The sequence below is a fragment of the Bos indicus x Bos taurus genome, chromosome 7 (genome assembly GCF_003369695.1).
Source record: "Bos indicus x Bos taurus breed Angus x Brahman F1 hybrid chromosome 7, Bos_hybrid_MaternalHap_v2.0, whole genome shotgun sequence".
NCBI classification, from domain to species: Eukaryota; Metazoa; Chordata; class Mammalia; order Artiodactyla; family Bovidae; genus Bos; species Bos indicus x Bos taurus.
In genome coordinates, this window is record NC_040082.1 from 79,611,857 (window position 1) to 79,632,555 (window position 20,699).

Sequence of the window (20,699 nt, forward strand, 5' to 3'; positions counted from 1 at the left end):
AAAGGAGGTGAGTGAAAGTGTGTTTTTGGTTATTTCTTACCCTCAGAGGAGGAACTGTAAATAGATGTTCTTATTCTTTTTCTCTGCTTATCAGGAGAATGTTCTATTTCTGTAGTACCTGGAGACATAATTATAACAGACAAACATGGCAATCCATTATCAATTATTTTTTTAACAGTCAAGTCCATCATCTCCGGATCCAGCTAGCTTTCTTGCAGAAGATATTAGTACAAACTCCAATGGTCCAAAACCTGCAGAAGTTGCGCTAGATGATGACAGAGAAGATCTTTTTGCAGGTAATTGTAAATAGCTTTATTCTTTTTTTAAGTAATTGTCAATTGTAGCATATATCCTATCAAAATATTCTCTTAAAACTAACATTTTCTGTGAAGTACTATTGATGGCTTTTCTTGTTAACGACTTAGGAGGATAGGAAATTTTAGTTACTTTGCTTTGTGAAAAATAAAGACTGTTGTGAGAAGCACGAATGTGATCCTTTCTGGTTTTAAGCGTTTGGAAATAAGTCACATGAATAATTTGATTATTTCGAGCAGTACTTGGACACAAACTAATGGTTGTGGCATTCAGACTTTGAGAAATAGCAATGATTATATTCTTTCTTACTTACAATTTTTCACAAAGCAAAATTAAACTCTGAACTTAAGAATTACTTTATTCATAATCTATATATATTTGAAATCTGTTTTAAAAATGTTTTAGTATTTACCATGGGTTCCATTTTGATTCAATTTTAAGTGAATAAATTGATGCTTCAGGAATTTATTTTTGATATGGGGGCAGGATTTGGTGTAGTCTCTTTCTACCTTTAAAAAATTGGACCCTCTTCAAAACAATTACCTGCTTTAAGATTAAAATTTAAATACAAATTAATGTTTGGCTATTAAAAAGCAGCATCTGCCTTAGAATTAATGGCACAAATAATTGCAATAGTAAGTCTTTGTGTGTTTGAGAGCTTAATTTACCTAAACTGGCTTTCTTTGAGTTAAAACTTGATAATGTAAACTTGATAATGTATCCTCCCTCAGCTTTTATAGTGGCTGAATATTGAAACCATCCTGTATTTTTTTAATATAAGTATATTTAAAAATACAGTCCTCTATGACAGAGGTCCATATAATTTCCTGTTTAATGTGTGAAAAATTTTCACTGCAGATGAATTCATGTATTTTATGAATTCGTGTCAGAAAATTAAAATGTGAAGACAATCATTTACCCAGCCACCCCCTCCCCTGTTCTGTAGCTACCTAACAACTTAGAGTATGACAGTTAACCAAAATTGTAATACTCCTTTTTCTTTTCTTTCCTTGACTTTTTCCTAGGAGATCCTTAGAAGTTTCTTCATGGCATTTATGTTTTAATCTGAAAGATGACAAAAGTAGCTGCTAATCTAAAATTGTGGTTATTCCTCTAATAGTAGAGGGTCATAAATAGAACATTTGGATTATCCATTGTATTGAAGAGTCTCTAAGTCTCAGAATTCTATGTTAATGAGTGTGCTGAAACTCTAAAGCAGAACTCTGTATCTCTGCCTAGGAAAGATGGTTTTCTTGTTTACAGTGTGCCCTGCTGATCAAACAGTTTGCCACGTCAGGGCTGTGCAGTAATATTTGCCCACGAGGCTCAACTGGAAAAATCTTTTTTGTGTTAGTGTACCTAGTGCAGAGTATACTAAACATAGTGATTGATCCATGGTCAGTGTCAGTGTTTTTGTTTTTAAGGAGAAACAGAGATGAAGCAATAAAAATATCCATCTGTTTCTTTTGTTATCTGCAGACACTTTTTATGCTTTATCTTTTATCTTAAACTCAGCTACATTTCATAATGACATCATTAGGTTTCCTAAGACCTGTATAAGAGAAGAAACTATAGGTATTGGTCTAGTGACTTAGCCATTCTGATTTTAAAACCATTATGAGATTAGATTGTAATTGGTATGTATGCCAATATACTTTGGGTAGCATCTCAAATACTATTATTATGTCAGAAGTGGCGTCAGAAAAAGTTCAAGCATGACTTTGTTACTGTTACTAGCTTACTTACAGGATGTTCACCAAACATGGGTAACTAGAGAGCCCCTTTCCACCATCAGTACCATCCTGCGCTAAGCTTCACTGAACACATTGTAGGAAACGGTCCTAGAGGAGTAAGTGAGAGTGAACAAGTTGCCAGTGTTGAAATTGTCCTAGACTTTTAGAACTTGGTTCTGCCAGGGTAGTTAGTATATTTTACTTACTCTTTTCAGCAGATTATACCAAATCCAAAGTTTAACAAGTATTCCTTTGTTTGAAAAATTCTCTGGTGTCTGTGGTATGAGTGAACTGTTACTTAGCTGACATTGACATAATCAATTTACACTTACCTTCAAAGTGTCTCTCTCAAGGAAATGTTAATCTTTATACTTAGTATATATGGGACTTTTTTCTGTATAAAAAGAAAAACTTTGACTTATTTTTTTATTGAGGTATAGTTGATACATAGTATCGTAAGTTTCAGGTGTACAATATAGTGATTTACAGTTTTTCAAGTTTATACTCCACTTATAGTTTTAAAATGTTGGCTGTAATCTCTGTGATGTACAATATATCTTTGTAGATTATTTATTTTATGCATAGTAGTTTGTACCTCTTTAATTCAAAGTAGACATTTTTAATACCTCAGAAATTCAAGAGATATCTTACTGCTTCAAGTAAATAACATGTTATTACTGATATACTTTTTGAGGTATTAAAATGGCTTACTGTCTGTTGTTACTACTTTCTCAAACTTTGTAGAATCTAAGAACCTCAGGTTAGAAATCACTGATCTAGTCCTGTTTCATTCACTGATCTAGTCCTGCCTGCCTTTTCTTGGTATCAGTTCTATAAACCAGCAGAACTGTGGTTATTATTTTGGCCACTGATTATAAATTTTACTTTTCTGGCTTTGCTTTTAACTTACTCAGTTATGACTGATTCCTGAACAATATGGATTTGAAATGCTCAGGTCCACTAATACGCATTTTTAAAAATTAATAAATACTACAGTACACCTTAATCGGAGGTTGATTGAATCCAAGAATGTGGAACCTCTAAAACAGAGGAGCCATGTATATGGAAGGCCCGGATATAAGTTATACTCAGAGTTTTGACTGTGTAGAGGGTTGGTGGCCCTAACCCCCATGTTGTTCAAGGGTCAACTGTGTTTCACTTTTGTGGAATGCTTCCCTCATTTTTTTCTCTAAATCCATTCAGATCTTTTCAGTTCAGTTTCATAAAATATTCCCTATTTTCCTCAGCCTAGCTTATTCTCTCCCATCTCAACTCAAATTATGGTTTGTTCTATAGTTCATATAGCAGGTAAATGTTTTGTTATGCTCTTTATATTGTTCTCTTGGCTGTTATTTGTCTTTTATTATTTAACATTCCACATGCTTGTGTCTTATTTTCCTGACTAGATTATAAACTCCCTGAGGGCAGGTATGGTACTTTACATCTTTTTGTGTTTCTTCATTGCATTTAGCACAATGTTACATAGCTTTTAGACACTCAGTTTATTGATTTGTTTTGTTTATAAATATATTTAGTTTTAGATTTTTCAAGTGAACAAGTACTTTAAATGCAAACCTAAACACCTATTTCTTTGTGTATATTTGTGTATTCAGCTAATATCCAGTAATCTTTAGCAGTTAATTGCTTTAGATTACTAACTTTGTGGACTTCCCATAACGGATTTTTAATCCCATTTGGGATAGTTCTGAGCAGCTTTCCGCTATAAAGTTTGTGTTTGTGTATAAAAGAATCATAATGTTAGCCTGAATACAAGATTTTGGAAGGTAAGTTACCACAAGTATTAGATATATTATAGATCCAAACACAAATGAATGTGGAATTATTCACATCATTGCTTTCCTACTAGCTTTATACCACTAGAATAGATAACTATGTTGACTTACTGGAATTCTTCCTAAAATCAACAAAATCACTGTTGGTTTTAAAGTTTTAAATAAACCACTAAGGATGGATTCATAAATTATTTATAACAATTATTTTAAAATAATATTTTGATATTATGGGTTATATAAAAATGTTTCATAATTCATTGCCTGCTCTACTTGTTACCAGTATCCTCAACTAACTTGTTTAATTTATATCTAGAAGCTACAGAGGAAGTTTCTCTGGACAGTCCAGAAAGGGAACCTATACTCTCCTCAGAACCTTCTCCTGCAGTCACACCTGTGACCCCCACAACACTCATTGCTCCCAGAATTGAATCAAAGAGTATGTCTGCTCCTGTGATCTTTGATAGATCCAGGGATGAGGTATGGAAAAATGTTTATATTCTAAATTAATATGTAAATAATAACTTTTTTTTGTTCCCCACCCAGTGTTTCTCTCCTGTCCGTCATTTGTAATCAAAGCCTTTTAGACATTTCCAAAAAGAACACTAAAGAGGTTGGGTGATTTGGTTTCTAAATTTATCCCCACACTTTTTAACCCAATAACTTGAGTACATCACTTTCCTTCTCAAGTCAGGCAGTTTGTCATTTGTGATCTTACCGTAATAGTCCCATGGACTTGGGCACCTGGCTGGCTACAGTTCATATGGTCGCAGAGTCGGACAGGACTGAGCGACTGACACTGTGTTGGCAGAGCAGGGGATGTGTTCTGAGTGGAGAGGAAGCATGAGGGCCTTCTAGGGTGTAATGATGGTGTTTTTTCTTGATCTTGGTTCTGGTTACAGAGATGTGTTTACTTTGTAAAAGTTATTGAGCTGTATACCTAGGATTTATATGCTTTATATATGTTACAGTTCAGATAAGGCTTACTTTTCAAAAATCTGTGCAGTAGGGCAACTTTGAAAAAAATTATCATTAGAAAAACATACTTTTCTGAAGTCTTAGAATATTAATGTTGCTTTTAAATTTTGAAAGATTGAACAGTTCCTGTGTTTTTTTCTTGAAAATAACAAACCTTTCCCTCAGAACTACTGTTAACAGGGATTGCTTACTTACAACGGCATAAGAAGTGCTTCTCTGTAGTCTCATAGGTTTATCATTTTTCCTGCTTCTTTCCTCAGTGAGCTTTGTAGTGCTTTTATTGGCTTCAAGAAGAACATGTGTTTACTAGGTAATTAGAGAGATCATGATGCTCAAGTTGCTTATCATAATTTCTGCAAGTATGTAGGATTCTACTGGCAAAAGTAATGGCTGCTTCCTGGTTTTTAAAGAGGAGAGATACAGCTTTGAAAAATAGTAATACTAAAAATAATTAAGGAATTATTTTCATAATCTGCATCTGAAGATTGAACAAAAATATTCCACAGTATTCCTCCAGAAGTTTTCTTTACATCTGAGGACTCAGAGGAACACAAGATTTTCTGTTGCTTCTCTCAATTATCCTTTTCCTATTGTCTTTTTGTGTGTGTGTATTTTTCACATAGACAGGAAATGTAAGAGCTTTCATTGATTTTCAGAAATGGAGTGCTGAGTGACTCTCAAATTGTTTGATGTGGCAGTGATCCTAATAAAAGATAGATGGTAAAAGTTATACTTACTACTGTTATGATGATAATACAAATTGGAATCTTTAATACCAAAAAAATTTTCCTAGATTGAAGAAGAAGCAAATGGAGATGTTTTTGATATAGAAATTGGTGTATCAGATCCAGAGAAAGTTGGTGAGTCAACATTTATTATATTTTGTACTTGCTACTTTTTGATAATTAACTTGGTTGTTAATGTGCTGTTTTTCCTAACTACATGCATTGTTACAATATTAAAATTGGTGCTTCTAATTTTTAAATTTGTGGCAGCTTGGTGGTTTGTATTGTCTCCCAGCTTTATTGAGAAATAATTGACAAATAAAAATTTTGTGTATTTAGGATGTTATACACATCACAATTATCATAATGTGATAGCTTAATATTTTATGAAATGATTGCCACAATCAAGTTAATATATTACCTCCATAGTTACCTTGTGTGTTAAGCTTATGATTTTTAATAGCTTGGCTTTTCTTATAGGTGATGGCATGAATGCTTACATGGCTTATAGAGTAACGACAAAGGTAAGCCTTTTGCTCCTCTAAAAAAATACTGAGCCCTCACTGTGTAGTATGAGGATACTACAGTGATTAAAGTGTACGTGATCACTGTCTTTACAAGGTTATCATCCAGTAAAAGTTGCATATAAACAGTCACAGTGAGTCGTGAGTGGTTTGGTAGAGAGAGAGTTCTGGGAGGCTATGCAGGAAGGGATCTAATCTAGGCAAAGTAGAAGTGTTGCGGGTGGGAGAGGGGGCAAAGGGATTTGCTTGTGTAAAAGCCAGAAATAAGAAAACATTGTGCTTTCTAGGACCTGCAGGAAGTAGTGCCAGGTTAAATTGTTTGGCAGTAAGCCTGCCTTTATTATGAATAGCCACATTAGGAATTGTATGATGGAAAACCATTGAAGTTCAAACAAGAGTGTGGCACAATGAGATTTTTGTTCTAGAAAGCTCTCTCTGACTCAGTTTGGATTGGGAGGATAAAAGTGTCAGGGAACTTCCCTGGTGGAACACTGGTTAAGACTCTGTGCTTCCACTGCTGGGGAGTGTGTGAGTTCAGTCCCTGGTCAGGGAACTAAGATTCCACGTGCTGCACAGTGCGGCCAAGATAAAAAGAAAGGTCAGGATCTCTAGTTGAGGCAGTTTGAGGCAGTTGCAATTCTTAAAGGGATTGTAGACCTTCAAATCTTAAAGACAGGGGGTCTGCAGCAGTCCTATTGTGAGAAGTGATAGTTAATACTAAGGAATTGGTTTTGGGGATGAGTGAAGAAAATGGTTTCTTGAGTTATATAGGAGCTGTGATCAGTAGAGCTTGGATGTAAGAAGTGAGGAAAGAGGGAAACCTGAGTCTTTGTCTAGAGGAACTCTGTGGTTGTTGGAATGATCCTGGAGAAAAGGCAATACAAAGAGAGGAACGCAGTATGGAGTGAAATCTGTTAATTCATTAAACAGATACTTATTTATGTACCTTGGAGTCAGGCTGTCTTCCAAAAGCTAGAATAGTAAACAATACAGAGAAGTTCCCTTCACTTTTCCAGCAGGGGAAAATATGGTGAAATTGAGGTGGCAGTGCAATTTAAATGGAGGTTTTCCCTTGGACTATGTATCAGACTGAAGCCCAGTGGAGATCTAGGCTAGAGGTAAAGATCAGAGGTCAAGAATCATTAGCGTAAATACAGGTAGAGTCGGTGAGATGAGTTAAGTGTAGAATAAAGCAGGTGTTTTCTGTAAAAAAAAACAAACAAACCAGCAACAACTGTGATTTGGGGTTTTTTCAGTTGTTAGAAATCTTTGTTTCACAATAGTTAGCTATTTTTTTTGCTATGTAGACCTCTGTGTGTGTGTATGCATATTCACAATTATGTATTACATTAATTTTTAAATAATTGTTCAGTATTCAAAATTTGAAATACCTCTTCTTCACTTGCAGACTTCTCTTTCCATGTTCAGCAAAAGTGAATTTTCAGTTAAAAGAAGATTTAGTGACTTTCTCGGTTTGCATAGCAAATTAGCAAGCAAGTATTTACATGTTGGTTATATTGTGCCACCAGCTCCAGAAAAGAGTATAGTAGGTAAGTATGAATCTTTAAAAATGGATTTTTGTTACTGGTACTCGTTCAATTTTAATTGTATGGATTTGTGTATTCCATAATCACTCACTATCATGACATATCAATGTCTTAAGAGATACTGAATTTAAATATTCTATTTGTGATAGTCATTTATCAACTGAAGAGTGTATAGCTAAAAATTTTATTTTCTAATACCTAAGGATTTTGATTTATACAATGTGATGATTGTAAATATTAAGTTGGAATTTAGCAAGATGGAAGCAATTAAAAACCCTTTTAGGGTTATTAGAACCTTATTACTGAGTAACATTTAGAGAATATTTAATATTATTAGCATATTAACATTTTTCTGAGGACTTGGAGATGTTCCATGCTCAGCTATACATTGTACAAAAAGATTTGATTTAGCCTTGCTCACAAAGGAGCTATTTAAACTCATCTTATTTTATTACATACCTCAATTTAACATTTAAAAACATTTCACTTTTACAGGTAATAAAGCCTTACTGAGTTAAGAATATGAAGAATATTACAAAAGAGGAAAACCTCTATTGTCCCACCATTAAAATTTTATAGTATTTTTTCCACTCTTTCTTTTCAGTCATAGATTTTTGGTGTTCTCTCAGGAGAAGTTGAGTGCACATCCTCCTTCTCCACCATTTGAACCAGTTTCCCAGTCATAGGTTTTTATTTAATCAATTTTTTATATATATAAGATTGTTATTCTGAAATATATTTGAAATAAGTTTTATTCTAAGTTACTGTTTTTTCCTCTTTAAACATTTGATTTGAAAAGCAGTTTTATCTGTATCTTTTATGATTTTGAAATCTTGATATAGTCAAAAGCATTTTTATATTCTTCCTCATTTTTAAAATTCAAAGATCTAGTATAGTTCTTCAGCTTTTTGGTCTCAAGACCCCTTGTGTATTCAGATATATTGAAGGGCCTTTAAAGAGCTTTTGCTTTTGGAGCTATACCTCTTGATACTTACATGTGAGAATTTTTAAATTGTATTTATTAATTGACTCAAAAATAATAAACTCATAACCTGTTATTAACAAATAAGGTTTTTGTGAAAAATTATTTTTGTAAGGCAAAAAAATAATGATAAGAATGGCTTGGCTTTTTTGTTTTTTTACAGTTTTGCAAAATCTTTAATCTCTGACTTCATAGAAAATAGCTTTATTTTCACATCTGCTTCTGCACTCTATCTTTTGTAATACAACACATCATATAACTTTAGGAAAGCTCCACTGAGTTCTCATTAAAGAATGAAAGTAAAAATTACAAAAATAACAGCATGGTATATTATGAAGATAGGTTTTTGTACACATCCCCTGCCACTCCTCAGAAAGGTCTCAAAATGCTTCCAGATATTCTAACCATGCTTTGTGAACTGCTAGTCTAGTTAATAATTTTATTTCTCTAAACTGTTGCAGTGGTATCCTTCGGCCTCCCATTATCTGTGTAGTGAACTTGTTTCATTTATCATAAATTAATTATTAATATCCTTTTTTCTTTAGCTTTAAGTTGTACAACCATTTTTAATATATCAAAAGAGGAAAAACAAAATAATTTTTCTCATTTTGGTGACTAGATTCACTAGTCTTTAAACATTGAGCCAGGGGGAAAAAAAAATTAAAACTCAATTTTCATGCCAAGTTTACTGTGTTTCAAACTAATATTTTCCTCTAATAGTCTTCAACCTTCCACCAATTATTAGATTAAAAGGATTGAAAAGATTGGAAGAATTTGAGGCAACCATATAAAATGCCTTTACTTATATCTTAAAAAAGATACAAGTAAAGAGATTAGCAGGAAAAATAAATGTAGTTAAATAAAAGATAAAGTCAAGTTAGTTTCCTCTAAATGTGTGCATAAAGTTTGAGCAATTATTAAAGGTGGATAACAAGTTGTTCTGTGAAGTTCTTGGCAGAAAATCAAGTAGAGAAGTAGTCATTTTTAAAATTTCATGTTGTCCATCAGTTTTTAAAAATGAATACATTAACTAAGAAAAAATTTGCATATGACTTTATTTTTTAAATTCAGAGAGGTTCTGTGAAAGAGCTCATTATTTCAGCTGTTATAAAACCAGATATGATAAACAAACAAGAGCATGTTCTTAAAATCTGTGGCAGAGGAAATACTTAGCATATTCACAGATTACACTTATTTTTCTAGTACCAAAAGTAAAGACTTAATTATTGCTCATAAGAGATAAAAATATCAAGTGAGCTTAAACTCATGAATTTGAACTCCATTATGCATATTGCAATCAAACACATTTTAATTTACCAGGAGTATAATATATATCAAGTAAAATAAGGATTCCAAACTGGAAAGCTACAGACATAGCTCAACTTCTGCTTTAGCTGTACTCTTTTATGGTTTACATTAAAAGTACTTGCCCCAGTATATATATTAATCTGTTAAACATAGGATACTAGTTACAATTTTTGACACTTTTTTGTCAAGTTCAAATATATTTTAAATTATTCAGAAAGTCAAAGTGTTAATTACTCAGTTGCGTCTGACTCTGTGACCCCATGAGCTGTGTAGCCTGCCAGACTCCTCTGTCTGTGGAATTCTCCAGGCAAGAATACTGGCATGGGTAGCCATTCCCTTCTCCAGGGGACCTTCCCAACCTAGGGATTGAACCTGGGTCTCCTGCATTGCAGGTAGATTCTTTACCATCTCTGAGCCACCAGGGAAGCCAAATTATGCAGAAATTATTTTAGAAGAATGTTTCTCGGTAGTAGAAAATCATGAATCTCATTCAATTTTTTCAAAGGCATGACCAAGGTCAAGGTGGGTAAAGAAGATTCATCATCCACAGAATTTGTAGAAAAACGGAGAGCAGCTCTTGAAAGGTAATTCTGATCAGCTATGTTTATTACTCTTATGTTTTTACTTCAGTAATATAAGTCTGATTCCACTAAGTGGCACAAGTATATTATTAAGTATGAAAATTCTGAAGTACTGCTCGATTACTCTTAAGAGTGCTATAAGCTTTTTTAAAGAAAATTGGTTCATTAAAAAATATGGTACTGTATCCTTGTTCCATTTCTATTCTCATAACAAAGTGATACTTGTTTTCATCTACATTAATTTTTCTTTTGAATAGTTAGTGATATTGAAATATTATTAAATGCAATGAAAAATTAGGTTTATGCTCCCTCCTTCAATTCTTTATAGTTGATTGTGACTTGAGAGTACAAAAGGGTTAGTCAGTGCTTGAACTGACTGTATAGTTAAATAAAGGTTGATAGATATATATGTTGTACCTTCTTTTATACTTCTTGACCTGACACATTTCCTATAGCTTTGAAGACGTGTTCATTGTGGCCAACTCAAAGAGAAATGGATGGGAGGAATCTACTCCCAGAATCTTAACATTTCTTCCTTTCTATGCTGAAAATGTGAGAAAACAAGTTCAAAACTATCTTAAAGTTCACCTTATAGTTGGTAATTACCTAGATTTAAAGTACTTGCTACTTTCATAGGTTTTTTTTGTTTTTAATTTTAATCAAATTTGCTTATTTGTTTTATTTTCTCTCTTGGCTTAAAATTAGTGGTTAGAGTAGATAAGGACAGTTTTTAGGAAATAGCATATTATATCTACAGGATATAAATTAGTTTTTAAAACTCTTTTTGAGACAACATATTTCTGGATTTTAGTAATAAATTATTTCAGTTTTAAAAAAATGCCACAGTAAAGTCAGGTTTGAACAATTCATAATAAGAAAAGCTAGTGTGCAACTTAAAATCTTATGTTAGAGAAGACTTAAAAGATGAGATTGTGTCTGTGAGACTAGCAGTCACTCTGGAAAAAGATTTAAATTGCATCAATAGAAGTTTAATTTAGGCATTAGAATTGATTCTGTGGTAAAAGAAGTCATAGACTGAGTTTGTTTAAGAATAAAGACAGATAATGTACTGCCTTGATTTCACTTAGTTCTTCCTGAAAGTATAACCATGACCTTTTGAGAAGCCTTTCCAGTCCTGTTTTTCTGTGAGTAAATTTGAAATATTTTGGATGACATCTTTGATAAGAAACTTAATGAAGATTTATTGTACCAAGGACATATTTGGTTCTCCACTCACCTTTTCTTTTAACTTGAATGCATTGCATAGTACTTAAACCGTACCTTCATTCACTATGTAACACTGAGGAGAGTTTTACAGAAGTATTGAAGCTTGACCTAGTATATTTGTGAAGGTAGTTTCTTGACTAGTAAATATTATTTGTTAAATACTATCAGTACCTTAGTAGAATTTGCAGTAGTGATAAAGCGTATTATGAGTTCATTCTACATTAGAAAAGATAACTAAAGAAAATACAGGTGTAAAGGTACAGAAGCAGAGGAACTGGAATGATTTTTATTGTGAGTTTTCTGTGGCATTTCTTAAAATTTAAATATTTAGGCATTTCTATGGGATACATGACCTAGTTGGATCCGGCAGGTCAAGGATGTATTTCTTCATATATGGTCTAGTAGTCATTTACATAGTTATTTATTCGTTGAACTTTGAGAATCCAGATGACTGTCTTGAGCAAAAGGATTAATATCTGGTATTAAAATATGAGAAGAGAAAGGGAGTGGTTAAGAACCCAAACATTCCTCCTGTGCCACACTCAGTAAGCAGAAACTACATCTTCTAAGTATCCTAAAGATAGCTCACTTGATTTTCTTATGAGTGCTTCATGTGTTACCTTATGAGCATATTGAGTTTGTTTTATAGTAAGGATGCTGCTGCTACTGCTGCTAAGTCGCTTCAGTCGTGTCTGACTCTGTGTGACCCCAGAGACAGCAGCCCACCAGGCTCCACCATCCCTGGGATTCTCTGATACACTTCTGTAAATATAAACTGAGAAATGTAAAGTAGCATGAAGTACTGTATAGGGTTTTAGAATCCTTTCTCTGTTGAAACCTGCACTCCATTATGCACTGCACACTATCTGTGAGGTCTTGGACCAGTTATTTAACCTAAATTCATTGTTCCTTTTCTCTAAAAATGTAAGTGTATCATAATAAGTACCTGCAAACCCAGCTGGCAAAGCCTCAACAGTTAGTGTAGATTGATTAACCCACTCATGTCAGAAGGTTTGGAGGTAGGCAGATGTTTAATGTTATCAAGTTCATCAGGAAATCCTGTTGTTTCCTTTTGATATCTGGACAACAGTTTTTTCTTCCGTTCACTACCAGTTGAAACGTTGGAATTAACTCCAGTAGACTCCACGTTGATCTCCCTGTTTCCATCCTCGTACCTCTACTCTTTTTTTAATATAACCGCCAGTGTCATCTGGTGGTTATGCATCATCCCCACTCATACACGCATCTAATTTCACTCAGTAAAAGCCATAATCCTTATAATGATCTATAAAATCTTCCATGACATGCACTGCTCACTCTGTTACGTACTTGATATCATATCTTCCTTGATCACTTTGCTCTAGGCCACACTCACCTTTTTGCTGCCCCTCATAGATCCCAGGCATTTTCTCACCTGGGTTTTCACTCCCCTACCCTCTGTGGCACTGCCTATAAAGCTTTTGCTCCTGGGGTATCCGCATGGCTAATTCCATTACCTGTTTAAAATTCAGGCATTCAGGTATCACCTTTTCTGACCTATTCTATTTAAATTGCCATCAACCGCTGATCCCATTGGGCTTCCGTAGTAAGCTCAGTTGGTAAAGAATCCGCCTGCAATGCAGGAGACCCCAGTTTGATTCTTGAGTGGGGAAGATCCCCTGGAGAAGGGATAGGCTACCCACTCCAGTATTCTGGCCTGGAGAATTCCATGGACTGTATAGTCTATGGGGTTGCAAAGAGTCGGACACGACTGAGCAACTTTCACTTTCACCAATCCCATTTACTTGTCCTTTCTCTACTTGTCCTTTCATTTCTCCACAGCATTTGCCATCTTATCTCATACATTATTTTTATGATTTGTTGTCTGTCTTCTTTTTCTAATATAAGCTTTAGTAGGAAAGGAATCTTGTTCTCTTTTGTTCATTGATACATTCTGAGTACTCAGAACAGTAACTGATGTGTAGTAAATGCTCAAGATATGTTTGTTGAATATCATCAGATATTCATCATCATCAAATGAATGTCATCAGAGACACAGGTTCTTTTTGCCTTCTTGGTCTCTCTTTGTTAGCACATATCTTTGAGTCTAAAGCAAGAGAAATATCTTTAACTCTGTTTCTCTCAAGCATTTTGTATAACCTGCTTTATTTTGTGTTGGTAAGTAAGTAGAAATTTGAAAGCGACCCCATGGACTATAGCCCTCCAGGCTTCTCTGTCCATGGAATTCTCCAGGCAAGAATGCTGGAGTGGGGTGCCAAGGGATCTCCCAGATCCAGGCATCAAACCCAGGTCTCCTGTATTGCAGGCAGATTCTTTACCATCTCAGCCACCAGGGAAGCAGTTGAAAGCCCTTAGTGATTGTAAATATACTGATGACCTTTCCTTAGCACAAATCTTAACTAACTGCTGACCACTTCTTGCAGAGTCTGATACTTACTTTTCATCAGTTCCTAGCGTCTTTCATTTATGTCTTCTTTCAGTGTTTGTTCTTCCCCCCAATACCTCTTTGCGTTGTATTTTCAGTGTATTCTTCCTACATTTGTTTTTGTTCTTTATCTTTCTTCTACGTATCTATAACCTTCTCTGACCTTAATTCTGAATTGGTGTATAGTTACAAATAATCAATTAAAAATCCGTTTTATGTTTCTTTTCTTAATTTTAACATTATGTAAGTTTAATACTTTTTTAAAGTGGTTGATTACTCTTTATTTTCATGTGACTCTTAAGAAAGTTTTATTGTCTTTTTCTAGAACGTAGAAAAAGACAGTATTGTCTTTTTATTGTCTTTTTTTATTGTCTTTTTCAACGTTGATTCCTCAAAATGCTAGTATGTTTTAAGGTGAAAAAAAGAAATTTACTGTCAGTTGAGGTTTATTAATGTAAGCTTTAACAAAGTTAAACCAGATCTTTTTCCTGCAGTACTTCTCACAGCATTTAATATGCTGCTATTCACTATGAATCTTAAAGGAATATGTATGTAATATATTTCAAACTTTCTTGGTTATAGAAACACTCTTTTTCTTGGAATATTGCATGAGACTAGTGTTCTCACTTAATAGAACTCACTCAAAAATTCTCACTAGAACTCACTTTAAAAAGTTATTTTAGAATATAAGTAGTATTAGCTATTTCCATTTATGTTTGAAGTACTGCAGTTTTTCTTAAAGGTTGTGTACTTCCTTGCTTGTTCATTTTATGAATGTCTTAAGTGCTTGCTGTTTATCTGCTGTTGTGTGCACTCAGATGAACAACTTATGCAAACTGCTCTTAAACAGTACACAGTCCTGCTGCTGCTGCTGCTAAGTCGCTTCAGTTGTGTCCGACTCTGTGCGACCCCATAGACGGCAGCCCGCTAGGCTTCCCCATCCCTGGGATTCTCCAGGCAAGAACACTGGAGTGGGCTGCCGTTTCCTTCTCCAGTGCATGAAAGTGAAAAGTGAAAGTGAAGTTGCTCAGTCGTGCCCGACTCTTAGCACCCCATGGACTGCAGCCCACCAGGCTCCTCCGTCCATGGGATTTTCCAGGGAAGAGTACTGGACTTAATAACTCAGCTAGAGTAGTACTGGACAACTTCAGTGTTAAAAGTGTTTAAGTAAAATTCCAGTGGAAAAATACCAGCATTTCTCAAACTTACAGGATTAGCGTTCCTGCTGTACTTTTTTTTAGTTTCATAAACTAAGCAGCAAATAAATAATTTTTAAAACCACAGTGTAGATTGTACTGTACATATCTATTAAATACCACTTCTATTATAATGACCTCTTACATGAGCTGATGACTTAAAATGAAGTTTAATATGGTAAATATTTTATTTAAATATATAAAAATATTTTTATGGTATATATATATATATGGTGAAAATATATATGGTAAATATTTTATTTAAATATATAAAAATATATAAATGTTAACGTTTGAGCTTTTTTTTTTCCCAGAAACTCTTAGGCATATTCTATAATCTGTTCTGTATAAATAGAATAAAGGCATATTAATTATTATATGTTGGGCAAAACTAATACAATGTTGTAAAGTTTAAAAATAAAATAAAATTTAAAAAAATAATAGAAACATTACTGCATGTAATTATTAATCTGGGGAAAGAGCAATTTTTTAAAAATGGGATTAGATAAGTAGCAGTGATTGAAATAGTGGAATTTTTTTTCTTATGAAAGAAGGATTGGTAATGTATTGTAACTGTCAGGGTTTGACCTTTTCTCGTAAAGAAAAATTACTAAAGTAAGCTGATAGTGATTTAAGTAGTGATTTTTCTCTTTACTTTTTATTTTATGTGATGTTGTATAAGGAAAACATCAAAAATAGCAAAACCTTGGAAATAGAAATGTTGAAAAAAATTTAGTCCTTGTCAAATGAGGATCAAAACTGATTTGATAATTTAAATCTACTGCCAAGGGGGAAAAAATTGGTAGGCTGTTCTCCATTTTGGTAATGATGACAATTAAATAGTTTGGACTAATTAGTAATATATATATTACTAGAATATAGATAATAATGACTGGGGACATACTGACGTGCCAAAAGATAGAGTTGTTTCACAAACTTACATATGTACCCTAACTCTAATATTTTGCAGTGAGAAGTTTGGTAAGTAATTTAACCTCTCTCCATTCCTGCCCCTACCCCCCTACTGTGCCTCTTTTTACATAATTATGAATTTTTCTTTTTATGTAATTATGAATTTTCAAAAGATGAATGCAAAGCTTATTAATATTAAATTACTGTAAAATTCTACATAATCAGAGTGAAAGCAAACTGATAGGAAGCAAACAGAAGGCATCTTTTTTAATTTTTAAATATTCTTTTGTTGAAATAAGATTTAAAATAAGATGCTACTGATAAATAAAGGAGCATTTTATTCTTAAATCTAGGTATCTTCAAAGAACAGTAAAGCATCCAACTTTACTACAGGATCCTGATTTAAGGCAGTTCTTAGAAAGTTCGGAGGTACTATTTCTGCTTTAAATTTTTATATGTAAATGTTCTCATTTATGATTATCAGTAATTTATATAAGTATAGGTATAAGTATAAGTATATGTGTTCAGTAAACAGCTGCATTAATAAATGGAATAAAACAATATGTTGTGTTTTGTTTTTTTGCTTAGTGCTTTAATTAGCTTTAATTAACTAAATTCATAGTAGAATATCTTCATATCAATAATTGTAGGATGATTATTCCCTTTCTTGAAATATATTAAAACCAGATTTAAAAGAACAGCTTACAAATAGTCTAATTCTGAATACCCTAAGTCATTGCTTAGGCATTAAATAAGTTTATTCAGACCTCATTTTAAAGATAGTTGAATGTGGGTTTGTATGTCTACATTCTAATAGTCTTATTAAGGTTTTGAAAGGGAAATGTGTGATTTGAAAGAACTTTAATTATAAACATGCTGATCTTTATATTTGGCACATTTTATCCTCTAATTGTTACCATATGAGACTTTTTTTTTAATCTACTTGAACTCCAGAGTTGTTAAAAAAAAAAAAATTCCAAATCTCACAGCCCTGACTAAGCATAAGGAGATTTTTCTCAAGACTTTCTCCTTTTTTCCTTTTAAACAGTTTATATCTGCTAGCAAACAGGTGGCCAGTGTTAAAGTGCTTGGCAATTTCTTAATATATTTTGACAAACAGAGTGTTGTTCTATCTAAATGTAAACGTGCAGAAGAAAAACAAATGGAAAGTCTATTTTTTAAGTTTTCCTTTGAGAATGTACAAGTAGTGTATTTGAGAAATTAGATCTCACTATTGAAATGTATGAGAGTGAAGAAAATACAACCTCCTTTTTTTCTTTTTTTTTTTTCGGGGGTGTTATGTGGGGGCAGTCCCTTTTGTGGCCAGTTAAGCCTCTAGGCTTTTAACCGGTTTGTTTGCCCTTATTTGTCATTCAATTCCAGCTGCCTAGAGCAGTTAATACACAGGCTCTGAGTGGAGCAGGAATATTGAGGATGGTGAACAAGGCTGCCGACGCTGTCAACAAAATGACAATCAAGATGAATGAATCGGATGCAGTAAGAGCTGATTTTTCGACTTGAATAATGAGATGAATTAATGAGCCCAACAATTGCATTTTAAAGCTGTACAAGTAGAAAATAGGATATTAATTTGCTTATTGAGTGTAGTTCCCAGCACATCAGTTGACCACCATGGTTATACATGGTTAATTCGTTGCTTTAAAACAAGGAATGTAGCTTGCTATTGGTAACCTAATTTACACTGGTTTGTTGTGGCTAAATTAGCTCCATTTTTCATTTTTCTCTTAGTGGTTTGAAGAAAAGCAGCAGCAATTTGAAAATCTGGATCAGCAACTTAGGAAACTTCATGCCAGTGTGGAAGCCTTGGTCTGTCATAGAAAAGGTTTGTTTGTCTTGTTATTTATATGTTTAACACTGTAAGTTAATTCAGATATTTTATTTTATTAAAAATGATTAAAGTTGTGAAATGAATAGTTTTAGGAGGATGTTTTCTGTTTCAACTTTGTTACTTAATATTTTTTCTTGTATTTTAATCTTCTAGTTTAGGAGAAAAATCTTAGGTTTGTATATTTTGAATTTTAGATTAAAACTGCTTGATAATTAACTCTTTGTTAAGCATATACTGAATGAATGAAGATGTCTTATTGGTAACTCTTAATAATTAAAGAATGAAATTCAAAAATTGATACTTGAAATTTGTCTTTAAAATGTAGTTTTGTGCCTATATTTCCTAAAGAACTGTGAAGCATTTGCTTCATTTTTCAACCACAGTATTAAAAAACCCAGAAAGGGGAGTATTTAAAATTCATTAAAAATTTGAGTTCTAATTTTTTATTCCATTGTGAGGTGTTTTTGGTTTTATTTTTAAAGAATACATGACTTCTAGAATTACCTTTCTGAAACACTTAGTAAGTAATTATCTTTCTAGAACACGTTCTAAACCACTTAGTAAATAATTTATTACTTGTAAGTGCCATTATCAGTAATACATTGCAAAAAAAAGTAATTACAAAAATCTACTAATATATTTCTCATTGAAAGTGGTTTATAACAGTTTTTCCTATTTATATTCTCTCTTAGGGAACATTTTATGGTTCTTTAAGAGAACTTTATGAAATGCAGAGCAACAGAGCAAATCCAGGCAAAGTAATCGTTAGTTCTTGACATCTGTTTTTCTGTTTGATGTGTTTAAAATGATCACATTCAAAAATTCTTAATATTTCACTAAGCTTTGGTGTTGCACACAAAGGAAAAAAGAATAAGATTTATGTGAATTATATATACAGTTTTGCCTTGTTTTCTTCCTGTGTGCTAAATAATAATCTCATAAAAATTGTTATTTTCAATGATAAATACATGTTTAAAGGCCAGATAATGTAATACAAATCAATTGTGAGTGTTCCCAGTGCTTTTCATATAAAAATATTTATTTTTTGTCTTTTTTAGGACTAGACAGAGAAGCACTTAGGAGGAGAATGGGAAGGGAGATTATTATATCAAATTTTTAAACATAGTTTATACCCTAGGCGTATAGGCAGTGTACTTCTAAATTTTCAGTAGAGCTCTGAACAGTTGACGTTTATATGCCCAAGGCATTTTAATGACTGTTTTTATTATTTTTAAATATTTTTCTTATTTTTTAATTGGAGCATATTGCTTTACAGTGTTATTTTAAAATATTTGAGCAGCTTGTAAATAGATAAAATTTAAAGAGAATGTAAAATATCAATGCAATATTTAAGAACTTCACTAGTGAACACTAAAAATGAATGCTTTTCTATTTCAGAACTTTCAGCCAACACAGCTGCCTTTGCTAAAAGTGCTGCCATGTTAGGTAATTCTGAAGATCATACTGCTCTATCTAGAGCTTTGTCTCAGCTTGCAGAGGTTGAGGAGAAGATAGACCAGTTACATCAAGAACAAGCTTTTGCTGACTTTTATATGTTTTCAGAACTACTTAGTGACTACATTCGTCTTATTGCTGCAGTGAAAGTAAGCCTTATTTTGTAATCTTCCTTGAATTTTTCATACTTCACTGTTTTGCTTATAAGAAGAATATGGTTTCCTATTAGGCATGCATTTAAGTATGTAAATTACATACTATACTAGTATGTATAAAATGATTTCAAGATGATTATTCATAACTTAATATTCTCTTCCCCATGACTTAATACCATAGACAGAATTGATTTTTTTTTTAAGGGATCTAAAGATGCCAAATACGGTAAAACCAATACATACTTACTTACATATTTACATATAGAAGTTTGCAACTAACTGATAGCATTAGTTTACTCTTTCTAGTATGAGCTGACATTACCACTGGACTCTGTTCTCATTAGTAAAGTTATAACAAATCAGACGAAACCAGAACTGACTGACTGTTGCGTGAATACATTTAACGGTGACTTTAGCGTGAATTTAGATGATAAAACATTTGGTGTGGTCATCACGTATTTATAGATGACATGGGACTAGATTAGATAAAGAACTGTGTTTTCAAGTTGTAATGGTTGAGGATGAGCAGTCTTAAGTTTCTGAATAATTGAGAAAGTAAACCTATTAACTAATAAAAATTAGTCTTTTACAGATATCTCTAATATTCAGATAATTGAACTGTTATTTTGTCTGTTACATGTTTTGGAATATACTTTTTAAGATCTTATGGTGTCTTTGAAGTATTGTTATGAACATTAGTTTATGGAATAAGGGGAACTGGAAGTTTACTTTGAATTCAAACATCTAGAAAGTTAATGCAACCTTGTTCCTTGCTTTCTTACACAAAATTTTTTCAGCTTAAGTCTGATCAAATTGATATTCATCTGTAATCAGAACACTGATGCATCTTTTAAATGATTCCGTTCTCAGGCTAGTGACAGTTTATTGCTGGAGGGTTCTTAGCACTTTATAGAGGCTCCTTAGGTTTAGGCTAAATTATCAATTTTGTTTGTATTTACTCTTAGATGTCACTCTTTATCCTGGTGGTTAATTTCTC

At 33.0% G+C, this 20,699-nt stretch overlaps 1 protein-coding gene across 2 annotated transcripts in view; it reads left to right on the plus strand.

Moving 5' to 3' along the window:
- SNX2 (sorting nexin 2) overlaps positions 1–20,699 on the plus strand; it is a 62,528-nt gene that overhangs the window by 29,333 nt on the left and 12,496 nt on the right. For both annotated transcript variants that reach the window (XM_027546972.1, XM_027546973.1), the window contains exons 2-11: positions 179–296; positions 4,155–4,318; positions 5,610–5,676; positions 6,022–6,065; positions 7,474–7,615; positions 10,408–10,486; positions 16,597–16,672; positions 17,627–17,740; positions 17,993–18,086; positions 19,491–19,696. In XM_027546972.1, the coding sequence (XP_027402773.1) occupies positions 179–296; positions 4,155–4,318; positions 5,610–5,676; positions 6,022–6,065; positions 7,474–7,615; positions 10,408–10,486; positions 16,597–16,672; positions 17,627–17,740; positions 17,993–18,086; positions 19,491–19,696 (1,104 nt within the window). The remainder of the gene's footprint in view (positions 1–178; positions 297–4,154; positions 4,319–5,609; positions 5,677–6,021; positions 6,066–7,473; positions 7,616–10,407; positions 10,487–16,596; positions 16,673–17,626; positions 17,741–17,992; positions 18,087–19,490; positions 19,697–20,699) is intronic.